The following is a 17,846-nucleotide window of genomic DNA, read 5'->3' on the forward strand; positions in this document are numbered from 1 at the left end:
CAGCACCAGCTTTGAGATGTTACCTCGTAAGGATGAAGCACCATCTTCCAGGGCAAAGTATACTCTATATCAATGACAATTACTTGGTGTTGGGTCCCCAGTAGGTAGAACACACGGATCTGGGAACTGAGGGGTGGAACTAGGAATAGCATCTTACTAACTGGTGATTTTATTCTATGGGATAAATTACTAATAGAAGGATTAGTATCAAGTGTGTGTCAAGTATATTTGTTTTTCATTTTTAATTAAAATTAGATTTAGTTTAATTAAAATTAAGATTGCTTTACCAAAATCCAAAGCCTACATTAATTCACATGTTCCCTATCAATGAATGAGAATGCCTTTGCCCCACATCGTCACGAGCAAGAAGAGTTACACAGATCTTTTCAATTCTGTCAGCAATATTATATTGTTCATTTAATGTGCATGTCTAAGGATATTCAGAGTTTTAGCATCTTTTCATGGTTCTTGGCCACTTGAATTTGCTCTCCTGTAAACTGCCTATTCATATCCTGTGGACATTTTTTTTAATTAAGTTATTGTCAATTTGTAAGACTTTTTGTTATATATATTTATCCTTGTTAGTACTATATATATAAATATCATTGTTAGATATTTTTTCTAAATCCACAAATTTTCTACTATCTTTGTTATGGTCCCTTTTGTCACACATAGGTTGCCATAAATATTGTCAATAGTTCTTATCTTTCTTATTATTTCTAAGTGGTCTGTCTTGCTTAAAAAGGATTTCTACAACCCTGGATTATACATGTAACCTGGGATTTTTTTTTTCCCTTAACTTTTTGCTTTATTTTACATTTAATCTTTAGTACATCTGAACTTTTTATATACGGTATGATATAGGTGTCAAACTCTATTTTCTTTCAGATGAATATCCAGAGGTTTCACCAGCATTTACTAAAAATATCCAGTCTCTTCCTGCTGAAGCGGAATGCCAATTCTGTCATATATTCTCATACATATTGAGGCCTATTTCTAGTATCTCCTCTTGCATTCCACTCACTTTTCCTATTTTAAACAATACAATTTATTAGAACTTCTTTTTTGAGGCTTTTCCTCATAGTCCACTCTCTCACCTATAGCAAAAGGCACCCTAAATCAATGGGGTGCAAGAGGATGACAGTGGATTATCCTGAACTTGACCAACTGAGCACTGGTTGCAGATATTGGTCCCAATGTGGTATCCTTGCAAGAGGACGCTAAAAAACTATGCATTGCTATGGCTAATGTTTTCTTTTCTATTCAACTGGGAAGAACCAGAAGAAGTTCCCATTCATACTGGGAAGACAAAAGTACGTATTCAGCATCTTTCCCCAGGGCAGTGATAATCCTCCCAGCCTCTGACATATTTCATGAAATGACCTGAACTCTCTGGGCATTTCTCAAAAACAAAACATTAGATCATTACATCAATAATATGTTAATCGAAATTAAAAGCAAGAAATGGCAAGTACATTAAAGACCTTGGTAAGATACATGCCCTCTGGAGGGGTGAAATAAACCCTGTGAAGATTCAGGAAACTGCCACATTAATGAACTATTTGGGGAATGCTGAGACACTCCCTCCCACGTAGGTCTGATATCTGGCATCTCTCACCTCTAAGAAGAAAGGACAATGCCAAATAAATGCCTTTGGGTTCTGGAGGAAGCATACACCACACTTGAGAATGCTGTTCTACAATCTATCTACAAATGACATGGAAAGCTGCCAACTATGAGTCTAGATTTTGGATTCTGGAGGCAGATCTCCTAAGCAACTGAACTCCTAAATGTGGGGATGTGGGAGAAGGAGGCACATCTATGCTCCAGTATAGGCACACCAAGGCAAGTATTTGTTAAGTTACCCAAGCTTGTTAGTTTTCTCAATGGTGAATTAAAAAAATCTGAGTTCATGATGATAAATAATGATAATGATGATGGTGAAAACTTTCTAAAAGATCAATAGTGAAACCTTACTTCTCTCATTAGTTTCCTGTGGTAGGCAGAATTTTACAACCATCCACAAGATTCTTCCCCCTGGTGTACAAGCCCTATATAATCCCTTATCTTGTGTGTGGGTAGGACCTGCAAATATGGTAATAATATCATGCTCATGACTATCTTGTTATATGAGACTCCTCCTTGTGCATACTAGAGGAGACTTTCCTGCTGGTCTTGAGGAAGCAGATTGCCATGTTACGGAGAAGACCATGTGGCAGGGGACTGGTGGTGAGCCTTTAGGAGCTAAGGACCTCCTATCACATGAGCACAAGGAAATGAGTTCTCAACAACCAGTGAGTTTGGAAGAGGCTCTGCAACCTCAGGTAGGATCACAGCTCTGGCCACCACCTCGATTTCAGCCTGATAAGACCCTCCGCAGAAGACTCAGCCAACCCATATCCAGTCTCCTGTCCCACAGAAACTATGAGATAGTAAGTATGTGTTGTTTTAAGCCACTAAGTTTACAATGATTTGTTAGGAAGAAGAGACAACTAATATAATCTCTTCAGCCAGCTCTCACCTACTCTTTTTCCATAAATTCCAACTCCTCAATCACCAAGAAACCAAGTATTTTTTTCTTGGGTCATCCACCAATTATTTTCCCAGATGACGGCTTTAACAATATGTTTTTGAATAAGTAATGCTGTTTCTAACATTACACAAGCATAAAAATTGAAATGACTTAAAAAAAAAAACTAGAAAAGCAGATTGCCAATGTTTAAACATGGATAGCAATGGGGCTGAATGTTTTCGGAGAAATACATTTTAGTCCTTATTTATGTTTGTCCAGACATAATTTAAATTATTAAAATGTTTTTCAGTTAACTCATGAAATTTTACACCTGTCTTTGACCTATTTGTACATTACAAAAGATACACTGTTTTTTTTTTTTCTAAGAAGCATTGTTGCATTTCCTTTGTAAAAATATCCTTATTTGGGGGGATAAATACGCTTACCTGTATGACAGGTACCAAAACAATATTGTGGTAGATTATAGGAACAAGGAGGCCATAACATTGAGTCACAGCTTGAAGGGCATAATTGGAATCATTTAGGTAGTTGCTAAGTTCCAATGCCACTAATATTCTCTCACATTCAATTAATCTAGCAATCTGTAAAAAAAAAAAAAAAAACAGATACTGTTACTCAAAGTGAACATCAAGTGCTTCACCAATGTGTCTCTAAGAAGAAAGGGTAGGAAATGTGATCCTTGTGGCTTAACAACATGTTAGTATGTTAAAATGTTGATATGAAGAAAATCTAAATTCAAGAACAATTCTAACTCCACAACAATGTTATGTATAGATAAGACAACCTTAGACTTAAACTTCAGAACATTTTATAAAATAATACAAATACCACTAGTAATGAAAAAGGGACCAATCTTTTTAAATTTTTAGGTAAAATTAAAACGTGGCTATATTTGGTCAGCCCAGGTAGCTCAGCAATTTAGCGCCGCCTTCAGCCCAGGGTGTGATCCCGGAGACCTGGGATTGAGTCCCACTCAGGCTCCCTGCATGGAGCCTGCTTCTCCCTCTGCCTGTGTCTCTGCCTCTCTGTGTGTGTGTGTCTCTCATGAATAAATAAATAAAATCTTTTTTAAAAATTCTAAAAAATTAAAAAAATAAAACTTGGCTACATTTTAATGTTAGAAAAAAATCAAGCTTTTTCAAAACATAAATTGTAACAAATCATAATTAAAATATTTGTCTCTGTAATTTTGCCCCCATTGACTAACAAAGTCCCATTTTCTTTCAGGATTTGTGAAAAAAAATGGTAAATTTTCAGTAGACCAAATTAATCTTCTATTATACTTCTGCTACTTAAATAAAAATGGTAGCAAAATAGAAATTATGATTAAATGCTACTTTAAAAAAGTAGAGATCCTATCCTACTTTTCCTTCCCTTTCCCTAAGGAAGATTTCACTATATTTCTTCTCTCTCTCTCTCTTTTTTTTTTTTTTTTAGTTTTTATTTATATGAGGGAGAGAGAGAGAGAGAGAGAGCAAGCACACCAGTGGGAGGAGAGGGAGGGAAGCCAACTCCCCTCTGAAAATGAAGCCCAATGTGAAGCTCCATCCCTCGACCCCAAGATCATGACCTGAGCCAAAACCAAGAGTCAGACACAACCTATTGAGCCATTCAGGTGCCCCTGTTTTTCTATATATATATACAAAATTACATACAAAGAAATTTATCAGTGGCAACCAGAAATTTCCAGGAGTAAATTTTTAGTAGAATGGTAACCCAGCATTCTGAAATTCATTGAAGTACTTAAAGATTGTTTTTATAAAGGCAACATAGTATGAACAGGATGTTGTTTGTAAGTGCTTGGGCTCTGTAAGACTGTGAACTTACCCTGGACAAAAGGGCCATGGCTTGTTTGTTTGTTTTTTCATTTTTGTATCCAAAGACACTGGCAAAGTCTCATGTAACAATTTATTGGTTGATTAATTAATAAATGCATGGGTAGGAAAAAGCAACTGTAAAAAACAAATACATTGAAAAAACCTCGATGTGCCTAAGATTTCCTTCTAAAGAAGGAAAAAGGAAGAGGGAGAAAGAAGAGTGATGTTCAATCTAGAATGAAAAAATAAAGCAAAGGATTGTTTTTAAAAGCGAGATGTTAAGATTTGAAGGTTGTAGATGTACATACAGCAATGTTTATAGCCACCCTGAGAATCCAGCAGTAGAAGATAGGTTACATTCCTGCCTCTATTCAGGAATGCAGTATTAAAATGAAAAACACTTTAGTATGAAAACAAATACTCGTTGACGTTCTTCACCCCAGAAAGGCAACAGTACCTAAGAGAGAAACACAGGAGAAACTAGCCAAAATAGGCAAGATCACACCAGATGTCATCTTTATATTTAGATTCAGAACCAACTTGGGTGGTACCAAGACAATTAGCTTTGGCATGATTTATGATTCCCTGGATTACGCAAAGAATAATGAACTCAAACATAGACTTGCAAGACATGGCCTGTATGAGAAGAAAAAGACCTCAAGAAAACAGGGAAAGGAATGCAAGAACAGAATGAAGAAGATCAGCGGGACTGCAAAAAAACAGTGCTGGTGCTGGCAACAAAGTGAGCTGAAGAATGGACAACAGAAGGAGTAAAGATTCTGCAGTGACTTTGTGCTGATTGTGCAGATATTTCATGAGAGAATTAATAAACTGAGAACTGTAAAAAAAATTTTGATAAATTGATATGTATCTGCATGAAAATATCTTCAAGATAAATTATAGGGGCACTTGGGTGGCTCAGTCAGTTGAGTGTCTACCTTCAGCTCAGGTCATGATTCCAGAGACCTGGGATTGAGTCCCACATTGGGCTCCCTGCTCAGTGGGGAGTCTACCTCTCCATATCCCTCTGCCTCTCTGCCCCACTTGTTTTCTCTCTCTCTTGCTCTCTCACTCAAATTTTTTTAAAAAATAAATTATAAGAAATGTTAAATAAGAAAATTGTGGAGTAGCAAAGAGACTGTGATGTCATTTTTATAAAATAATAACTTGCCTATGCATATTTTTAAATATCAGGGATAAAAACAAAACAAAGAAAACAAAATCAGAGTTATTTTTAGTAATAACAGGATTATGATGCATTTCACTTTGTACATTATAACTTTTTGAATATTTGAAATTTATACTACTCTTGTAGAGACACAAAAAATAAATTGAAAAGAAGAAAAAAATATATATGAACTTGGTCCTATGAAACCTATAAGGAATATCAAATAAACCAGCATGATCGTAAAATGACCTCTCAGTGCATTCACAAATCAGGATATGCAATCCAAAAAAAACATGAACTTGAAACATCAAGAAACAAATAAAGGGAAATTGGCACATTTTTGGTCATTTTTAGATTACTTACTTGTTGAGAGGGGAAAATCTCATTGCCTTTAATATTATCACAGAAAAGATTTTCTTCTTTAATTTTAATGTCACTTGTTACAAAAATATTTCTAAGAAAAAGGTATAAGAGGATTGAAGAAGTCTCTGCCAAAATATCTGAATGTAATCTGCAAAAGAAAGTAAATGATGTTACAGGTATACATATAAAATGATTTAGCAGGTAAATGTACCTTTTTAGATTGATCTGTTCTTAATATCTACACAGTGATCCCAAAATAGCAGCAAAAATTTGTGGAACAACTTCTCTCACACTGCTGCTTAAATTAAAATTAAAGATTATGTTTAACAACTAAGAAAATGAAGCTTCTGACATATTGTGTCACAAATACATAAAAATAACTATCAGTAAAATGTTCTGGTTCTAAAGAAGTTTATATACTTCTTTTCTATCAATACCATGAAATCACTATAGATATTCAGAAACTTGGAAAATAGGCCCAATATTTCAATTAATAAACTTTGTGGAAATAAGGGTCACCTATAGCAAGAGCCACCATGGGTACAGAAAAAAAGAAGAAAGAAAGAGGCAGGGAGGGAAGGATGGAGGGAGGCAGAGTCTTAATAACTCTTGGATTATTTTTAATTATCTTTCCTAAATTGCAGTCAACAGTGCCAACCATTAGCAAAACTGTGAATCTGCAACCTTCCTTCTTTGTTTCCAATATTCCCTTCCTTGCTCTCAGCTTTACTTGGTGGCAAACTCTCTCTAAGCTTCAGGTCCACCCTCCATTTCTAAAAAACAAGGAAGGATGTGACATCAGTAATTTATACTTGAGGACAAGCTGCTTCACCACGTGTTAAACGTGGGAATTATATTTGCTAGGAGAAATTTAGTTCTCTCATTCCTGCAACTCATACTGACTCTCTCTTCACCCACATGATGATCATCAGTACCTGCACATAGGTAGGCAATGCATCCAAGCTGTTGCCTCTTCGTGGCTCCATTTCCTTCCCTAAAGATTCACACGCTGGCCAGTCATTTCAATAGTGACCTCTCTAATGCTACAGATCCTGCACCCCTATTTGAAGCCATAAATCAGCCTGCCTGCCCTTGCATAGATGTCACTGGCTGCTTTTTTAGCCCTGCTACAATAGTCAGTCACTTATTCACTTATTACCTTCATTTGATTTTTTTTTTCCATTCAAACTAGTGTTTGCCAAATACCTACCACATAGAAAACACTATTCTAGGCCTTGGGTTAATAAAGATGAGTCAATGAGGCCTTAGTCACAAGGAATTGGGCTCTATGACAAATTCACGTTATGTGATATCACCTTCGTCATTAGTCCTTTTCAGCAACACTTCCATTATTCCTCATGTCTCTTTGTTCACAATCCCAACAGCGAATGCTCTAAACCTTCTGCTCTCCATCCTACATGCTCCTCTATCCTCCTGGCTCTACCACCATGATGTCCTTATCACAGCAATTTGCTTGTATCCTCAGTTTCTCCCTCTCCACTGTCTCCTTCCTCTCCACCCTCAAACATGCTTTCCTTGAGCCTGCCCCCCACCCCCCAGGGGTCTGCCATCCTCCTCTCTACCACCAAACTTCGCACGAGTGATCTTAGCTTATTCCAGTTCTCCATTTTCAATCACTTATTACCCAACTCCAGAAGGTTTCTGGCCCATTGCACCACAAAAAAATAGCCCTCTTGAACTCATCAATGGCCTCCTAATTGCCAATTTTAAAAGCCTTCATCTCAGTTTTTATCCTACCCAACCTTTCTGTAGCATTTCTTATTGAGCAAACCCCTGCCTGACCTTGCACTAGCATTTAACACTGCGGACCAGTCCCTCCTGGGTGATACTCTCATACTCTCACTTCCCTTGGCAATGTACTTTTCCAGACTTTCACCTGCTGGACTATTCCTTTTTATAGATTAAGTTATGACGGTTGAGTCTTCTTCTTTTTTTTTTTTTTATTGTAATGGAAGGGTCTGACTTAAGTTTTGATTGCCAAAGCATCTACTTCAAAGAGGCATCCACTTCAAAGATGGCTTTCTCTAATAAAGACATTGCCAGTCATACAACTAGATAAAGAGCCAGGCCAACCTCTCCCACTGAGGCTCCTTTGTTTTAGAAATCTTGGTTGATTTCAATACATAACAACTGGGGCCATTTGTTTTTTTCTGTTCCCTTGCTTTAAATATACTCTTACTTTTTTAATTCAACAACAAAGAGTGAGCCTATGAAATCCTAGGCACCCTTGACCTCAATAAAAGCAGAACCCCAAGCCCCTGATGTCTCTCTCTCTTTACCTATGACCTTGCTGTGCGGCCCCAGGTGTGCTGTGTAATTTCCAGATCCTGTAAGTAACAAACTTTTATTTTTTTCAAAATTTCCAGATGGTTATTGCTGAAGGGCGTCTTGCAATCATACGAAGAACCACAAGGGCTGGTTCAGATACAGCATTGGTTATTGATAGGCTGAGACCAGCACAAAATATTTTCAGTACCCTTCCTTGGTTCCATCTCCTTGCTTCAGCCTCTTAAGTATAAGCAAGGTCCAGCGTTCAACTCCAGTTTCTATCTTTTCTGCTAAACAGTTCTTCCTTGGGAGATAGCACTCATCAAAACTTCAATGATGACCTCATGGACATTTTCTCAATCTATCTCCAGCCTTCACCTCTCTCCTAAGTGTCAGTACTAAATATTCAACCACCTACTGGGCACCTCATATCCACAAAGGCATCCTGCTGGAAAACTAAACTCAAAATATTTCCTATCAAATCCATTATCTCTTCCAAAAACTTATCCCAACTCTCTCATTCCCCTAGGACATAATATAGGCCTGCCTGCCAGTCAGGTAACAACAGCAATCCCAGTCAACTTCACTACTTCTACACTCTTGTCCCCATGTCACATAAAAGCTTCCAAGCTCTGTGTCTTCCTTTTCTAAAGTGCCTCTCAAATCCATCCTGCATAGCACCTAGCATTTTTGTACATGGATAATGCTAAGTCTACATTTGTTTAATTGAATGGAATTATACCTTTATGTGAATAAGCAGTATCAAAGTCTTGCCTTAACCATCATGTGCATTTAAGGTCATTATCTTTGAGGAATAAAGGGTTTATCTTCTTGTTAAAGACATTTCAGGCATTAACAAGCAGGTGAAAGAGATTGTTGTTTTGAACTTGTTGAGACAGCCTGAAATCACTAATGCTCATTTCTGAAGCTGTTCTTAAATTTTTTTTTTTTTAAGGAAAAATGGCCATAAAGCAAAGGATGGCCTGTGGTTTTACATGGCTCCTACCAACCCGTTTGCAGTTGCTGATGGTCTAATCCTGGGAGCCTCTTCAAACAAAGGAAAAACCTTCTTATCCTAACAGCCCACCCATACGACCATAAATTTAACCCCAACTTGCTTGTTACAAAAGTCCCCAAAGCATATTTGTGCTTTCTAGAATAACCAACATTATCTTGGTTATTATTTGGTATCTTTGTCCCATAGCCTTCATTACTTTAAATTCAGAATGCATCTATATGCCTCCTATGCTTTTTCTGACTCTGGCAAAGAAATTTCTAACAGGAACTCAAGAACTTGGAATGTATATGCTTATTAAAACACTTATTAGAAATAGTTTTACATTGACTATCTTAACATGAAATTGAATATTAATTATAGGCTTCACAACCAACATCCATATTCTCAATAGCATTAATATTTTAAAAGAATATTTCTAATTACCTTCTCTGTGTAATAGTCATTATATTGCTTAAACAAATAACAGATTGTTCATCATGATGTAGTGAAGCAACAAAATAATCCCAAACTGGTGAGAAAACTTTCTTAGACACCTCATAGTTACCAATCTGATAGGCAACCTACAACAAAAAGTACATTATTTTATGCAATATTTTTATTTGTGAAATGTATCTTTTAAACAGGAATTTTGAGACAGTCTGCTCACACATTAGTTTCATACACAGTTATTCACATTTGTTGTTTTGTTCTACAGAGCCACAGTAAGGTATTGATAGCCACTGGCAAGGGAGGCAGGCACATTTTGAAATCTCTTTTATTTCTAAATTGCATGGAAATTTGAAACCCTGTAAGGATGTTTCAAATTCTCATAAGCAAAACAAAGATCACGTCTGAGCCAAATTAATTTCATTTCCATCTATCTCGGCAGTGCACTCCATTTATTATAGACACTGTTATAATGAACAATCTGTTCCAAGAGAAACAATCAGATTTCCCAAACCCAAAATATGAAATATACTTCATTCTCTTCTGGTTTAGACTGACACTTTCAGAGCTTTTTGCAACAAAGGGTTCACAGCTAAAAAGAGTGAAAAATAAAACCGAGATGCTTCCAAGAGGCCATGATATGTTTTTAATTCAACACATTCAACATTAGGCAAAATAACTGATTGCACTGGTAAAAACAGAAGCTTACAAGAAGAAAAATCCTCAACTTATCTATTTCCTTTGGTAGAACACATTTCTTTACAGCTATTTCTTAAAATCATTCTGTTCAAATATGTACAACAATATAAAATCTCATCACGAGTTATGTGCTGCTTTAAATCCTTAATGGAAGCAGGTAAGATATAAAGTACAAATAAATTCATTAAATTAAGTATGTAAATGACATGTTGCTAGAATATATTCCACTCAAGGGAATAACTTACAGGGCCAGAACTTTTTAAATCTGCCAACTCCGCACTCATAATCAACCAACCAGTAAGGTTTTATGAAGTTTCTACTCTGTGCTAAGCACTGTAAGGATAGGTTCTTCAAAGCTTAAAATGACCTTATACTCCATTAAATTCTAATCAAGTTACAGACATAAAACACATGAAATCACCAGAAAAACCATAAAGAATAACATAATAATTGTGGAGGTTGAGAAAAGGAGAAATGAAGGCTTCGAAAAGGAGTCGGCTTGAGTTGAACCCTCAGGGAGGAATAAGGTTCAGATGGGCATAGTTCAGACAGATCCTGAAAAGGGTCCAATAATGAAAATCACCATAGTGCATTTAGGAGAGACTGGAAAGACAGGTCAGAATTTGAAGAAAAGCAGGAAATATGATGGACAGGTGAAACAGGAACGATCTGAGAAGGCCTTGAAAATCAGGTGGAAGTATTTAAAGATGTCCAGGCACTTTACATGCATTACTGTAGTGACTCCCCATTACAGCTTTATGAGGTAAGCTCCATTACCATTCCTATTTTTCAGATAAGGAAACTGAGGTATTAAGAAGTTAAATAATTTGGGACGTGCCTGGGTGGCTCAGCGGTTGAGCGTCTGCCTTTGGCTCGGCGAGTGATCCTCGCTCCAGGGATCAAGTCCCAGGGACCCTGCTTCTCCCTCTGCCTGTGTCTCTGCCTCTCTCTCTCTCTGTGCCTCTTATGAGTAAATAAATAAAATCTTTAAAAAAAATTTTTTTTTAAAGAAGTTAAATAACTTGTACAGAGCCTGATATTCAGTAAAAAAGGTAGAGCCAAGACTTAGAGTGGTAGATGAGGTCACTTCTCTGGCTGCATTGGTCAAATGAAGGAGGTAGCCTACTGATCACTAAAACATCATATAATTTAATATGTATCATGGAAATTAATAACAAATGATATGTGAGTTGGGTAAAATTATAATTGAATGTTCTTTCTTCTTAAAATATGTCCTTCTAAAAATAATGGCATTTTCAATTAGTGAACATTGTAAAATAAGGAAAGATGACATGATAAAACTAAGGTTTGTAAATTCATGAGTTTTTGTAGGTTAACAGAGCAATGCTATGATACAAGATGGTGACCTGGTAGTAGTGAGTTGAACAGACTTTAGAGGGGGTGAGGCTAAAATGAGAAAGAAGAACTAGAAGACTAAAGAAATAATTAAGTACAGTAGAGACTTCTTCCTTGATACATGACCTTCTCGTGGCTTCCAGAGCTCCACACTTGACTTTTATTTTCCCTCACATTCCTTATCAGTTGCCTTTGCAAGCTCCTACTCTTGTCCTCAATCACTTTATATTGTATGTCCCAGGGCTCAGTCTCTGGACCTTTCCTCTCTTCTATCTGTACTTATTTCCTCAGTGAAATCATCCAGCACCATGTCTTACATTTTTTTTTAATTTTTATTTCTTTATGATAGTCACAGAGAGAGAGAGAGAGGCAGAGACACAGGCAGAGGGAGAAGCAGGCTCCATGCACCGGGAGCCCGATGTGGGATTCGATCCCGGGTCTCCAGGATCGCGCCCTGGGCCAAAGGCAGGTGCTAAACCGCTGCGCCACCCAGGGATCCCCAGCACCATGTCTTTAATGGTCACATGACTACTAGCGACTCCTCCTCTCTAGACCTCTCTTCCACACTCTAGATTCATGTATCTCACTGACTACTCAATTGTTCTCTCTGAATATCTAATAAACATCTTACCTCAACATGTCTCAAAATGAATTTGATCTCCCTTGGCCCCAAATCTACACTACCCACAGCATTCCCCAACTCAGCTGATATCAAGCCTATCCTTCCAGTTAGTCAACTAAATATCTTAGAGTCATCTTTTAGTTTTCTGATTTTATTATTTCCACTAGGAACTCTTAACTCCTTTTCAAAACATATCCAAAATCTGACCACTTCTCACCACACCAACTATCACACTGGCCAAGCACCACCATCTCTCATTGGATTACAGAAGTAGATATGTCCCTCTGCTTCCGTCCCATCTCTATTATGGTCTATTCCTAACATAGCAGCCAGGGTAAGCCTCTGAAAATCGAAGTCACATTACATCATACCACTTCTCAAAAACAAAAACAAAACCTCCCCAACAGTTGCCCATTTCACTCAAACTAAAAGCCAAAATTCTTCCAATGACCTAGAGGTCTTGTCATGATCTGCTCCCTATCCACCTACTTACCTTTCCCTCTCTAACCAATTATTTTACTCCCCATGGGTCCCTCCGCTCCAGCCACACTGGCCTCCTTGCTGTTTATCAAACATAACCAGGTACGCTTCTGAAAACCATAGAGCTTTTGCCCTAGCTTCTTATGCAGAATGTTCTTACTTCAGAGACCCCCTCCTGCACCTCCTTTAAGTCTCTGCTCAGATCTCACCTTCTAGATGAGCCTTCCTTGATCATCCAATTTAATACTCTGATCTACCTTCCATTTGCTTACTTCACACTTCTAATTCCTTTGGCCATACTCTACTTTTTCCTCCCATAGAATTTATCTTGTAACATGCTAGGTAATTTAGTTATTTACTTTGTTTGTTGTTTATTACCTAACTCTTATGATATTTTGTTCACTTTGCTTAGAACAGTGGTTCTCAAAGTATGATACTGGACCATCAATCAGCATCAATATCACCTAGGAACTTATTGGAAATGTAAAATTCTGGGCCCTACCCCAGACCTAGTAAATCAAAAACTCTGGTGGCAGGGCACAACAATCTGTTTAACCAGCACTGAAGGCGCACGTTCAAGGTTTAGAATCACTAGCCTGGAGCAGTGCATAGCACAGAGTAAGCGCACAATAATAACATGTTAAATAAATTTTAAAACCTTCTTTTTGCGGTAATTTCCCTCTACCCACAGAAGAGGAAACTCAGCAATTCTACTATAGCACAATTGACTGCCCCAGGGTAAGTGCCTGACCCAAGCTGAATGTTTTATAGCCCCCTCTGCAAAGCAAGATGGATCCCCACACAAAATGTGGTTCTGCTGTCAAGGCTAAAGGCACTACATGCACCATGAGAATTTCAGAGAAAGTTTATTATTCACACAAGGAGCTCCCAGGGAGTGTTGGGCAGGTGCTAGCAGGCCTGGGAAGAAATGGGTTGGGCCTTAATTAGTGGCTAAAGGAAGAGATAGGAATAAGAAAAGCTACTGACACCTGGGAGATTTAAATTTCAAAGGTGAGCTCACAGACCTCCTATCAGCCTGCCTATGTATGGAACCAAAGGTAAAAAGAGGGGTGAGATTTAAAAACAAGTCAGTAGTCAAACATCAAAAAAGAAGTCAGACTCATTTTATTTGGTGGGCTACTCAGAATCTCTTTCCTAGAAATCTAGAATCCAGGTTAGGAGCTAGCCAGGCAGTCTCTGTTATAGCTGCAATTGAGAGAGATAAAAATGCAGGGGCTGCCATTTTTCCATTAGAGATAGAAAAGTAAATAAAGTCAGTCTTTAGGAGGAGAAAAAGAAGAAGAGAAGCAGATGTACACAGAGAACCAAAGGTAGGAGACCTACAGCAGCAAGGGGGGACCACAGTCTTCCCAGGGCCTGGCTGCATTCTCCCAAGTCAGGCTGATTCCCTCAACTTGCAATCGGAGCCCTAAAGGAAACAGTAAATCCAAGTTACCTAAATATAGGTTATCGTTGTGGTAATGAGATTGATAAAAAAAGACAGTTCAAAGAAAGAAGAAATGACATCTAGCACAGAACCTAGGACAAAACAGACAATAAATAATTCATCAATAAACAGATGAGTAGAGAGAATAGCAATATTCAGTTGGAGGATGAGAGGAAAAAGAAGAGTTGAGACTTCTTTAAAAAGCTTTAAAAACTGGATAACTATCTTTTGCCTGGTAGACTTATTGTTTTTAATTTGGTCATAGAGAAAAGGCAACTCTATCAGAGTTTCAATTAATTTATATATAAAGTGAAAAAAAAAGTATGAATTTCATTCTCCTGCCACCACTATTACTGACAGACAACTCTACTGCCTAACTGATCATCAAGACCCACTGAGCAACAACCTAGGCAGAGAAGAGAGAGCAGAAACATGGACTCTAGAAGAACTTGTTGGAGGTTGAATACATGACTTCCTTGAACCTGAACGGAGCAGTAGAAAGGTAAGTGCTGGTGTCAGGCCTACCATCCGCTACTCAAATAACCTTGGGTTACTTAATTATATGACCTCCCTGAGACACCCTTTCTCAAATAAAATGACAGGGGAAGGATTATATTTATCTCACTTTCCTCAACTATAAAATGAAAGTAATACCACTACCTCACTAGTTATTATAATAAACATAATGATGAATTTTTAAATACCTGGCACATAGTAGTTTTTAAATAAATGATATTCCCCATTTCTTTTTCTCAACAAGCCATTATGCCCACTCATTATTTGATCGAGTAGTTCAATAACCCAGTACACGACATTGGATTTAATATCTATTTTAGAGATAGGGAAATTGAGACCAAGTAATTTGCCTAAAATCCTAAAATCCTGCTCATAGGTTTCTAATTTTCTATGTTTTATATTACCTAGATATTCATGACATAAAGGGGAAAAATAAAAACAAATGAAGCTATAAAAAGGAGGAAATTAGAAAGTATCTGTAGAAAATATATGATTCATCAGGGTTCCTCAATTTTCCAGATAAATTAATAGTTTTCTACATTAAGGGGAAACCTAGTTAAGACTCCACTGATTTTAATATCTACAGAATAACGTTGAGTTGAAAGTAAACCTAAAATTCCAAGCCAAGTTAAGCATAGGCATTTGGTGAAATGTCTCTATATCTTACTATAAAATATATATGATTTTTTTAAAGATTTATTTATTTGTGAGAGAGAGAAAGGAGCAAGGCAAGGGCAAGAATGAGAGGGGCAGACTCCTGACTGATCATGGAGCCTGATGAGAGAGGCTCAATCCCAGGACCATAAGATTATGATCTGAGCCAAAACCAAGACCTGGACGCTCAAACAACTGAGCCACCAGGCACCCCTATAATATTTTTTAAGAACTTACTAAGAAATTATCCTGAAACTAAAAACTAACCAGTCTCATGAAAAATAGATTGCAATTCCAAAGGAAAGATACATTTTTTTGCTAGAACTTAAAGCCTTAAACTTGAGCTGTAAATTAAGTTTTACTAAGCTTACTAAGTAAGAAAATTTTGCTTCAGTCACTTAACATTATGAGAGAGAATGCTCATATACTATCATAAATGAACACAGTACTGCAAATATAGTGTCAATAATGAAACATTGGTCATTACTTTATGACACTTCTCATTATTCCAGTAGAATAGCTTGGACTTGGTTTTATTAACTTTTCAATGAAAGTTCTGCCAAATGAAACCCAAAAGTCAAATCTCCCTGGAGAAAAATTAGGCCTTGATAAAATATTCGGTTCCTCACTTTGAAATAACTCCATCACTGCAAATTAGGAAATATATTAGATTCCAAAGAAATAAAAACATCAGAAAACCATGAGCCAATATGACATGCTAAACCAATGCTAGACAAATCCTAGCAATTCTCTCAATTTAATTTTCTTTGAAAAATATGAGAATATAAAATACCATTAAGATCTTAGCTTATTATACTAATCAACTATTAAGAGAAAAATAATAGCACAATAGAAACGTGATAAAATTTAAAATAGTCATCATTTCTAGAGCCAACGATAGGCTTAAAATTAGATTCTAGAGACTTAGGTCAATGAGTCATTCTTCCTTGTGTCCTATTCACTGGTGATCTGTTTTATAAGGCAGGCAATCATTTCAGCAAAAATGTTAATTCATGAGTATATTCATAACTAAAAATAATATTTAATAAGTGCCTACTGTGTGACAAGTGCACTGGTTAAACATAATTCCATTTAATACTCGTAATACCTCTGGGAGGTAACCACTATTATTATTCCCACTTCATACATTAAAGTTGCTTGCTTAAAATCATGTAGCTAACGTGAGGAACTGGAACTTGAACTCAGGCCTGTGTGTCTGGAAATTTCACTTCTGTAAATCTAACCCAAAAAAGTAATCATGGATGCAGATAGAGATTCATATACCAAGACGTGCATCACAGCTTTGTTTATAATAGCAAAAGACTTTTGAAAAATATCAAAATGCCCATCAGTAAAGATTACTAAGTAAACTATGATCTATCTGTAAGATGCAGTATCGTTAAAAGAGACAATACCTTTATAATATGCAGGTGTTAAAAATTATGCTGTGGAGGAATACTTAATGGAATGAAAAAAATGTCAATTATATATTAAATGAAAATATCAGGATATAAAATTATATGCTGTGATTAGATTATATATTACACATAAATTCAAACACGTGTATATATAAAAATGTGCATGTATATAAAATTGTATACACACACACACACACACGCACACACACGCAACAAATGGAAAGACAGCTCTGGATCAGGGTTTCTCCATCTTGGCACTACTGACATTTGGGGCGGACTTTGTCATTCTTTGTTAGGGAGAACTGTCCTTTGCATTGGAGAGTGCTTTTCAACATTCTGGGGTCTATCCACTAGATGCCAGAAGCACCCTTCTAGGTTATGACAACTAAAAATGTCTCCAGACATTGACAAATGTCCCCTGGGGACCAAAACTGTCCCAAGTTAAGAAGTGCTACTCTGGATGATAGGATAATAGATAACATTTATTTTCTTCTTTGTACATTTCAGTATTTTCTAAATTTCTAAAATTAAATTTAAAATTAAATTAAATTTAAAATTAAATTTTACAATAGCATTTTTTTCCTGGATACATTTGTAATCCAAGAAAAAAATGCTACTGTAAAAATCAATCTCACTAAAAGAGAAGGAATGATTCCTATTTTTATGAGACTAAACTGCAGTAATGGAAATATGTATTACAAGAGCTTTAGAATATCCACTGTGATTTTTTTCCCATTAGAAATTACTTAGTAACAGCTTAAGAGAAAAAAAACATAGAGGAAAAAATTAGCAGAAATTTCTTCTACCTGCGTCAAGAACATCCGAGCAGTGACAGCAGAAAGAGGTGGATAAACCAGAATTGGTTTAGTTGTCTCCCCAACAGCATCACCAATAAGCTTCCCATTAGAAGAATAAGCAGCAATTGCAAAGACATATTTTTCATTAGTTTCTAAACCTTTCACTTCAAAAATGCTTTTACCATCAGCCGGTATCTGTTAACAAAAACATATTTCAAGTTTATATATGGGAAGCTGAAGTAA

The 17,846-nt window shown here is 36.7% G+C and overlaps 1 protein-coding gene across 1 annotated transcript in view; it reads right to left on the reverse strand.

Annotated features, from left to right (window-relative positions):
• The window catches only part of CFAP54 (cilia and flagella associated protein 54), a 299,369-nt gene that overhangs the window by 189,890 nt on the left and 91,633 nt on the right, over window positions 1-17,846 (reverse strand). The window contains 4 exon segments of the mRNA XM_055336223.1: window positions 2,959-3,114; window positions 5,882-6,029; window positions 9,612-9,748; window positions 17,613-17,798. Coding sequence (XP_055192198.1) covers window positions 2,959-3,114; window positions 5,882-6,029; window positions 9,612-9,748; window positions 17,613-17,798 — 627 coding nt within the window.

This window comes from Nyctereutes procyonoides, unplaced genomic scaffold, assembly GCF_905146905.1.
Source record: "Nyctereutes procyonoides isolate TBG_1078 unplaced genomic scaffold, NYPRO_anot_genome, whole genome shotgun sequence".
Taxonomy (NCBI): Eukaryota; Metazoa; Chordata; class Mammalia; order Carnivora; family Canidae; genus Nyctereutes; species Nyctereutes procyonoides.